The following is a 10,589-nucleotide window of genomic DNA, read 5'->3' as shown; positions in this document are numbered from 1 at the left end:
GGGTTTTTTTAATTAAAAACAAGTGATTTGTTAGTATATTCTTATTCTTATATGTAATGTATTAAATGAGAGTATGGCTCTTTTATTAATTCGATTCCTGGAACATATTCAACAAAGCTTAGAATTTTTTTTCTTCATTTGTTTATTTTTTGTTCATGAATATTTATGTGCAATATATTGATTTTGTATAACATTTTACTAAAGCTTAAGTTATTTTCAATACTAAGTACTTGCATGTGCTACAGTAAATGGGGATCTAATAAACCCTTGACAGTTAGCAATTGGTTAAAAAAAAAATCGCCAAAATGCAGCCCACATCACCCTCATAACATATTACAAACATGTATTAGAAATTCGGAATTGAGAGCCCGAAAAAAGCATATTCAAAAACTGATCTCTCTGTTAGATCAAGATAATAAAAAGGGAAGTGACCGACAGGTATAACTTTAGCAAGAACACTACATATAGTAAATACTGTCATAACATAGACTTGTTGGCGCGTAGAAAATAAGGTTAATAAATAGCGAGTATTGTGTACTACAGGAATGTATATCCATGTGATGGCTAAACCAATCAAGGTTTACTGATATCGTATGTCAAATATTCAAAATATCCAAATAATGTAAAGCACCTGCAACTAGTCGCATCGACTCGACCTATAAACTTAGCAAATAATCGAACCAGATACTGCCCTGTGTTAGTATCATAGGAATTACGCACGAAATCATGCCAAGAATCCTATTACTGATGAGGAGCACCTAGATACGCTGGCTGTCAGTTTTGAGGGGAAACTGCCTGAAGTGAGGGGAAACTTATAGAGCTACGCGAAAAATCAAAGGAATGGCCATTTCGCGACACAAGGAAAAACACATGACCTGAAGAAAGTTGCGAAAAAAGAATGGACGGAATTTCGACCTATCAAAAATAATGGATCAAAGCTAAATCAGAGCCCTTTTAAGACAGATCCTCTATTTAGTATATATACTGTGCAAAGCGACGTCTAGTGGTTGGGGAGTTCAGAAGCTAGAAACTTGCTACTTGAGGGAATTCAGTGCAAATGTAATGGACAATGCAACGTGTTCTAGACTACGGGAGATAACAGAACTATATCGCGCGCAATCGGACAATTGTCGGACGTAAAAAATGCAACCGTTCGGCCAAACGCATCCCACCCAGGCGGTCACAGGTAGATCAATAAGCTTTCTGGTAGTGGAGAGACCCAGTCGGCTTTACGAATTGCTACGTTAGGTGACGTTTCTTTCAACACGTCAACAAGCGACCCTGAACATAAGCCGACGTTTGAATAACTTTTCGGCTGCAGGGCCATGGTGCCTGGTGAAGCCTCGAATATGAGGACACAAAAAGCAATACCGTGGAATGCACCATCGCGTGCACCACCAGCTTCGGGATCGGCAGCTCTGGAAGGTGAAAGCCCGATTTGAACCAGGTCGAAGGGCTGACACGCCTTTTCAAGCTTGCCCCTATAAGTTTAACTGTAAGTAGAGTAAAGCTATTCCAGAACTCGCAACCGTCCCATAATATCTAGTTACCTTAGTGAACGGCCGTGTTGGCGTATCCATAAGCTTCTAAGGTAAGCGACGTTCATGACTTGGCTTTGTCTTTTGGCAGACGCTACAAATGCGAATATGCTCCAGGACTTTCGCTCACACTAGTGCTATGAAGAAACGGGTTTTAACGGCTGTATGGTTTGCCAAGGCCTGACAACTTTGCTAGTAAAGAAAAGTTTGTAACTACTGCAAGTGCGAAAGAATAAAGACACCGTCTTTTATGCTAGCTTAGTACGTAGGCGGTTATGATTTTTTTCCACGCCGAGAAGGGCAATATTCTGCTCTTTGGGGGGTCTTAAGTTTAATTTTGTTCTCTAAGCAGTTCTTGCAGTGCTGCTTGATAAGGAGCTGATTCTTCTATTCTAGAGACATTCTTTTTCTAGGTAGTTCGACTCGATCAGCATGAACCAAAAAGGTTTCGCAACAGTTGGCTTCTCAGGTCCGTAAAGTGTATATTACCGGCCAGCGGTCTATGTGCTGTCAAAAGATCCTTACTGATCACTTTGAAGAACAAGTCGTTACTATTAGCAGTGTTCCGCCAGACTCGCTGTATTGTGTCACCGTTTAAGCAACTTCGGTAGAGGCAAAGCGTACGTTTGACCCACTGAAGCCCTGCCCCAGTCACTGTAAGCTAGCATTGTTCACATAGAGGTGTTGTTTAAATAACGTGTGCGTTTCCCGTAGCATCGGCGGTATATAGATGGAGCAGTCGCAGCAGTGGCAGTCCAGCGTTGACTGCTGTACTACTACCACCTAGTAGTCCTTGAAAGCTGTAACATTGCCTCTTTGCGATTTCTCGTACGTGCTAGACGTCGTAATCGTCGAGGGTACCATAACGGTAGAATAAGAAGGTTCTAAACATAAAACTCAAGCCGTATTATTCATCATGTTATTTTACCTCCAGACAGATAAGAAACATATATCGATATTTCTTGGCAAACCTCCTGGCGAGAAGTAATTATCTCTTAAAATTTACGAGACTCTAACCGTCCGGTTTATCAATCGCACTCAATTTCCAAAAGGTGTGCAGCAGTTATTTGATTATACACACTATAAAAAGCAACGCAATTTTCTTAACTCGTATAAAGGAAGATGTCGCAGCATTCTTGTATAGCTTTATTCCACAAACAAAAACTCGACAAAGAACGGATTACATTAATAAGCACAGATTTCCATCTGTTTCACTGTATATATTTCTTTCAAGAAAAAAAAACCTAAGGCAACTATTTATGCGAAACTCAACGAATCAGTATGCGGACCAATGGTACAATGTGTCAGGAAATTTTCTCTTAATGGGCAAAGTAATTAGATTCATCAAGAGATGTCTTCTGATAAGTCCTTTTTCTGATAAGTAATTATCTGTTAAAACTTTATGAGAAGTCTAAGCTGATCTGGCTTTTTATCTGTCAAGAAATAGACCGCGAGTATTGTTTGAAGGATAGAAGACCATACACAATACCGATTCATTTTGTGTCGTTGAACCTGGCATGACTTCTCTTAAAAATTTTATGGTTCTGTAACGGCACAGGTAGGGGACTGAGATTCATCTCGACAAGATAGTTACACAGTTCAATAACGGAAAAATAATTTTCTGGATTTTTTACCAAAACGAGTTTGTACGCTAAACAATATTTAAATTTCATGCGGCATTATTTCCTACTTATTTTACGTGGCGTGCTGTATGGGACATTGCAAAATGCGACCCGACCTCAATTTAAACCAGTCTAGTATACATGATCAGGATCTGCAAGGCTACTTGCCTTATTTCAATGTTTTTATTTTCATACGTTACAAAGCGTAGAGCTTCTACTACAAATTCAAAAGCTCTAAGAATTGCGTAAAATATGAGAAAATAACGTATTTTACTCTTAACAGCAACCTAGTAACACGTCGATGAAATTTAAAAATAAAAGTAAATATAAAATACTTTTGTTGGCTGAGTACTAAAGCAAGCATGTAAAGGTTCTTGGCAAAACTAGAATACTAGGAGGTACGTAAAAATTGTAGTAATGAAATGCCTTTTGTTCAAAGGCGCAAGGATCGATTTTGATGCTTAGAATATAGGTATGTTTTTCGGATATTTTCAAAGAGATTAGCCCGACTAGGGTCCCTTTAGATCTTGGCAGGATGAAAGCTTCACGAGCAACTTTAAGGATTTAAAAAATGCGTTCTGACTCGAACATTACAACATTCCAGTGTGGCACTCACTGAACATCATTGTTTATGCCTGTTTCTGGTTTGTAATTGAGCGTTAAATTGAATCATATTTTTGAATATTGCGCCTCAGCGTGTTGCGTGTGGTGCCGCCTTCTGAAAACTATCAGATAGTATATCGCGAGGTCGAGCATTCCCGTTATTTATTCTTAGTTTTACTCCCTGTCGAAAATATATGATTCAAAAGTGCCTTTGCTCTTCTCTGATTATCTAACAATTTCTATATGACTCAGTTGCATCGTCCGTACAAGGCTATTAAATCCATAATTATTTGTTTCCAATTACCTGGCACTATGACACTGTCGTACCACATACTAAAAACGTTTTTAAAACGGCTCTGCAAATAGAGGCTTCTTTTGCGTCTGCTATGTTTTTCGGATCTTGATCCGAGACTACGATCAACAGGCATGAGTAGTGAATTAAACTTATGGCGTCAATTATTTGTCGATTAAACATTTACCAAAAGAAAACTAAATAACTTTTTCAAAACTGAAATTGACAATTTTTGACAAAGAGATTCTCAAAAATGCTTATTTTTGTTTGCTTCCCATTAGTTTTTTTGGTTTTCGCCTACTAACTACTTAGGTGCCCACGGAAAGTATAGATCTTCGGGAAAATTGATTTGTACAAGATTTACCTTTGTCGGTATTTATTAAATACTGCTGTGCTCATGGCTGACATGATTTAAATTGACACTAAAGGTCACCAGTAACCTACTCTTCATTTTATATACAATACATACGACACATTTTGTTACAGTGGTTGTATTAATGCATGTTTCGAGCTTGACGACATCACGACGGCGTGCTATATGGTACAACACAATTCATAATTAGGCGGCTCATATCGATATAGTTGCCAGTTCCAACTTCTTAGGGTCATTTGCTTTAATATTTAGAATATCGTGTTCAATTATTCGCTCTAACCCTAATAATTTAGTTATCTTTTCTTCAGTTAAGATCATCAACACGTGATTCATAGTCTTGTTTTAAGCACCCTATCGAGCCCTTACTTAGAGTTTTATGTTCCGATGGTCGCACTAGCTAATATTGTTGATTTATCGATCCAACGTTTAATGGCGCAAAACACAGAAGTTAAACCCTAAACATCTACGTAAGCTGTTTTTCTTACTGTATTTCTTAACATTAACTCTCTTGACAATCCTTTAGAGATTTTTTTTTCACAAACACACAGCGATTCATTATATAGACGGGCTTATGAGTTTTATTTGATTAGTGACTTGGACTTACGAAAACGTATTAAAAATGTATTTGAGCAACATTAAGGGACGCTATTACTCTCTATTAAAAAAAAAAGCAGATGTTTTTCCGAATTAGCTCTTTGGCCACTATTCACATGTGAACCGATTGCTATAATCTAATGATCTGATACATTTTTGGTACATTATTAATAATTCTTTAAAGGTTATAAACTATGAAGCTTTTATCTTCAAATTACTCAAAGCTCAGAAAAATACCTCAAATGTTAGTGTCTTAAAAGTTTTTCTAGAGATTTCTCGGAAATAATTGCAGCTTACTTATTATTAATGGATAGAATACGTACTGACTTTTTATCCATCTTGGAATAGATATAACAGGTAAACATTTCAGTATGTAGTGCTGTTATCATGACCAATTGGTCCACCATTATCATAAACATAACTTTTTTGCTGAAAATGGTGAACTAGATACAACAGGCCACCATTTTGATCCGTTAGTAACATATGGGAAGAGTGAATAGTGAGGACACTTCAAGATATTTATGGTCAAGCGTTTGCCAAGCAAACCTCTTAATACGGTTAAAAAATACTACCTTTAAGAAGATATATGTGCATAGAGAATTTTTGCTTGAAGACTGGAGGTATATCCGGCGAGATTGGTTTCAGGGCATGTTTCCATAGTCTACAAAGAAGATCTGTGCCAAAATGTCGAAGATATATATATATTTTTGGTTGATGAATGACGGGGTGTTTGTCGTAACCAGCATACGTCCATCCGCTACTTTTGGTGTCAGACGAAGCTCAATGTTTTTAGTCCGAAATAACAAATCCTCATCGTAAACAATAATACATCGTTTTTATAAAAGACGAAGAATTAGCTATGATCGAACTTGGACGCTGGAACACTTATTAAAATTGAAAATTTCATTTTTCGCCTGAAATCGACCATCTATGCTATTGGCTATTTTCGTGGGACTTCAAAAAATGTTGAGGAAGATATTAATGGTACTGCAAACCGGAATATTTTCAAAATGGGTTCAAATTTAAAAGATTCACAATTTATCAAAATGGCTTAAAATGCGATTTTTAATACACCTAGAATTCTGATACAGGAATTGACGGCCTTTTATAGAGAAGGAGATAATTTGGCAATTGGATCATCGATATACACTCCAACGGTTTTTGAGACATTTTTGAGTCCTTTTAAATTTTTAAATTTTTTGACCGTTTTGAGTCCTTTTAGAACGTTTGGGCTGCTATAGGCCTAAGATTTGACGGTATACTAGAGGGACACCATAACGATTTTAAACCTACAAGTATCTCTTAATGTACGGTCACTATTAAAAAGTTAGTTGAGTATTGAAACATATTCTGAAAAAGGCTAGTAAGTAATTTAAACTTTGTATTGAAGCTGAAATGACGATGTATAGTGTTTATCAATAATAAACATGACCGTCAATAAGGCCACTTCTGGCACATACAAAATTTGGCTTGAAATATCTGCTTTTTTTTGCTTAGATACAGTATTTGGTGCAAAAAATATGAAAAATTCTCAATTTAGACACTCTACCACGTAATATGTATATATAATATTTTTTACCATTTCGTCGCTTTTCCTCACTTTCTATTTTGATCAGATTTCATTGTTACTTTGCCTTTGTACCCAAATAATTTTTCCCTGCGTTTCCGAATTACACGATTATCCTTTCTTCGCCCTTTGTACATCTTACCAGTAACCATTATTTTACGAAACTTCTGATGATAATTTCGCCGCTCCTTTTATTTTTAGCTAGTTTGCTTGAAACGCAGGTGAAATAAATAGAACTGATAAATTCGGTAAGCTATTGCCAATAACAACGTTCCACTGATTAAATGGAAAAAGCGCAGGTTGCTGTGAAACATACGCAATTGCAATGCAACCCATGTTTATAAGAGAAGCAGTAAGCGCTGAGTCACATGCCTTACCTGCAAATGGTAAGCTTGAAACTCTTCAGGCATATTGCAAGTCATGCTTGCGTATTTATTTATAGGTTTTACTTATTTTTCATATCCCTTTGAAGACCACCGGCGAACCTTTCTAGCTTTGATATATGGCCTTGCTTCATGGGTCACAAGAGGCTATCAGCAGAAAAGACCCTATTTCACTACAAGACGAGATTACATATATCTACTATGCCTTCTTAGATAGTTTGTTCGCTATTCCTCTGCTTTTAGAAGTGGTAAAACCTAGCGGAGTTTACTTCGAAAACCAACTTCGTGTCAGTTCAGTAAAGTATACTTACCTTTTTGAGCCAAATCAAAAGGACGATTCGTACCGAACAATATTTTATGCAACATACTTTCTCAAAAAACAATTCTCAAAAAATCAGAAATAATTTAATAATATTTTTTTTTTGGATAGTTAAGATGCTAGCTTTCCTACCGAGATCACATGAGTATATCTAGGGGTATAGTATCTATTACACTGTTACGCTTTGATGTACAGTATGTACATATTTCAGTTGGTTCATGAAAAATCGGAATGCCGTATATCTTGGGGATGCATGGGGATGGGAAGCATGGGGATTTGAGAGATCCAGTACCATCCATGCGTCGCTTAACATAGCTTTCGGCTCGGAACACCCACCGTCTATCTCCGTGGGGTTGCCCTCTTGAAAGCGGGTATTTAGAAGCAGTCCTCCTTTTTTAAACCTCATCGGCACGAATCTTGTCAGACTCACAATTATGCCGAGCTCTGTCAAGATAGTCACTAAAAGTTTCAGAATTGTTGTATGGATTCTTTTCTCTGCCAGGAACCTTACAATGACAAGTTCGTATGCGCGCAAGAAGAGTTGCCGCGCTGATTTAGTGCATCCATGATATCGACAATCGGAGCTTTGCATGATCACGTCGCAATACTCATACTGCTTATCTGGTAAGACACCAAGGATTCCTTAAAATTATTAATCTCGAAATTAATAGAACGGTTAGCAGTTTATGATATATGCACAAACTCCCCTCCGAAATTGGCAGATCTGAACCCCCCTCATCTTTAGGTAAGACTAAGTATGAGTTCTGACTACCTACCAAAAGGGCACACTTCGAAAACGCTCATTAAACCGCGCCGTTAGGATAACAGCTTTTTTAGGTGCTCGTTTCCTATCTAATCCGGACATACCCCTTATTGAAGTCCAGACCTAGAAGAGCATGGATGATATCCGTCGTTATCGGAGAATCAACCTCGATGATGTTTCTCTCCTCATTAACAGTATGCTCAGACTGCCCAGATCACAGACAAATCTCCTAGTGCCTAAATGTTCGATTTAAACATAGTTCGTTTAGGCTTGATCGGGCACAAGGTTGAGGTGTGCCGGGACTGGCACTCAGTTTCACAACGTAGGTGTAGTTCGTTTGGCCGTTCGAGATACGAGGCAGGTGCCATTCCGTAATGTAAGTCCGCAAGGAGCCGCACTCATTCCTTGTCCACTTGGTAAAGCAACAAAGTTTGACAACAGTGAATGCTTGTGATTTCCAGGATGACGAGGCTGTATAGGGTGTTGCCCGGTTTATTGGGCATCCTGAAATCTTTATAAACAACGAGGGTAAACAATAGCTACAAGGAATCTAGTGCCTATAGCAACTTCTCGATGAGGATGAACTTAGCCTCCCACGTACATACGTAGATGCCTAAATGGCCGATATTGGGTTTGCTTAAAACAATTACGATACGGGTTCGACCACGAGTGCGTGAAACTCATTCATGGCAGTCGCAGGAAACTGAGGCTCCTCCGATCAAAGGTTTTACGTCGTTTCTTCTTAATTTGGATTCTCGGTTCTATTTGCATAGTTTTTTTTGTTTCTTTTATGGAATTTATAGCTAACTGAAGTCATCTAGCTTGGAGCATTTTCTGTCCCTCAGACTGTTGACAAAGATTTTTCTTATTGCTACATAGTTTAAGTGTAGCTTTCACATTGGAGTCGTTTAAAGTTTTAAAAAGTAAATATAAGAAACGAAAACGTATATGAAAATATGTGCTACAGTTTTGCGGAGCATCTTAACTTGAATTTTTAATAATTAGTCATATTGTTAAAAATCTTCAAATCAATTTTTCAGGGAATTTGTTTAATGCAAATTACGAGTAATGAGTAAGCTTCGCTATTGGGGACTGTCCTCTCCTACTCTCGAATTAAATTTTTTCGTCCTTTCCAGAATGGCTCCGATAGCGGCTTGGCCCTCTCCACTGGCGGTGCAATCAAGATAAAGAGCGCGCGTAATTGTCAGGAATGCAGGTAGACAACCAGGCAAAGCATTACGATCGTATTGAAGAGCGACGATAATGCTACCGTAACTTAATCCAAACAGTGTTATTTCACTTTTTTCTATTTTTTTTTATCCTAGAAATTATTGGCGTTTTTCTTTATATTTTCTTATCCAAATACCTTCCTAAGCCAGCACTACAACTTTATGGAAGCAATGTGCTCCCCTGATCAAGAACCCAGCTCTGCTTCTATTTTGCCAAGTAGACAACAGGCCCCACAACTGCAACGACAGGTATTCGATTCCCATTGCCCTGAAGTCACAACCCAGATCTGGACAACCGCATCTCCCACGAAGCCGGAAAAAAATATTCGAATATACTGGACTCGGGAGCGTATCTCTGTTCTTGTTCTGACCGCACTCGGGTGTATAGTACAGTGTGCCTCTTACTCCGTTCTACAGCCGTTCTATCCGCAGGTGGCGAGGCAAAAGGGCAACGATGCCACAGAAATCGGTATTGTGTTTTCCACGTTTCCTCTTATCGGATTCATGTCGAGTCCTTTGGCCGGAAAATTGGTAAGCATTTGACATGTACTACACAAAAATTTAGTGCGTATTGTATATATTTGCATTTAATGCGCCGTTGTTTAATTGTTTAAGTATATGCTATAAGTTCAAATATTACGATTCTCTATCGGCAAGCACATCGGATTTGATGTTCACATCGTTTCAATATTTATACGTTATACCAAAGAAACAGGATCTACAACGAGTATACGATATAATGTGTATCTTTGTGTTCCTTTGCTTGCGCAATTCGCAACTGGAAAAACCCTATCAAAGGATAACTCAATCAAGGGACACATTAAACCTCTATGATATATATCTAAAGAACTTCTATAGCAGTTTTCCAGATGCTAGGATACCCCTAACTATATGATGAGATTATCCTTTGCAATCACATACATCTATAAATTGGTGTGATTAGGTTTTTAATAAGATCAATACAATCCTTTACTGTGAAACTACTAGCGAACATTTGCGATGTGAACTGTTGCAATTTAAAACAATTTTATAAATGTGTCTGATGAATGCAAATATCTGTGCTATAGTAGACGAAAAAAAATCATAAAACCGATCAACCATTGAAAAGAAGCTGCTGTTGTTTATAATACAGAAACTAGAAAAAACGCATGTGTGTAGCAATGGTAGAAGGATTAAATCCGCCTACCTTTTTATAAATTTTTAAAAGGTCTTGGCGCTTTTCTTTTTCTTTAGAAACTATGTCTGAAACCCATCCTGTTTGAAAGATTACTTAGTTTCAAGCGAGCGTATTTTCACTCTAATATTC

General features: G+C 37.7%; 1 protein-coding gene across 1 annotated transcript in view; it reads left to right on the top strand.

Annotated features, from left to right (window-relative positions):
* Window positions 1–9,272: 9,272 nt before the first annotated feature.
* LOC111270110 (MFS-type transporter SLC18B1) overlaps window positions 9,273–10,589 on the top strand; it is an 18,297-nt gene continuing 16,980 nt past the window's right edge. The window contains exon 1 of the mRNA XM_022850147.2: window positions 9,273–9,814. Within this exon, the coding sequence (XP_022705882.1) occupies window positions 9,446–9,814 (369 nt within the window). The 5' untranslated portion in view covers window positions 9,273–9,445. The remainder of the gene's footprint in view (window positions 9,815–10,589) is intronic.

This window comes from Varroa jacobsoni, unplaced genomic scaffold (assembly GCF_002532875.2).
Source record: "Varroa jacobsoni isolate VJ856 unplaced genomic scaffold, vjacob_1.0 scaffold_155, whole genome shotgun sequence".
Lineage (NCBI taxonomy): Eukaryota > Metazoa > Arthropoda > Arachnida > Mesostigmata > Varroidae > Varroa > Varroa jacobsoni.
The sequence above is the reverse complement of the archived record's forward strand: the minus strand, read 5'-3'. Positions and strand labels throughout refer to the sequence as shown.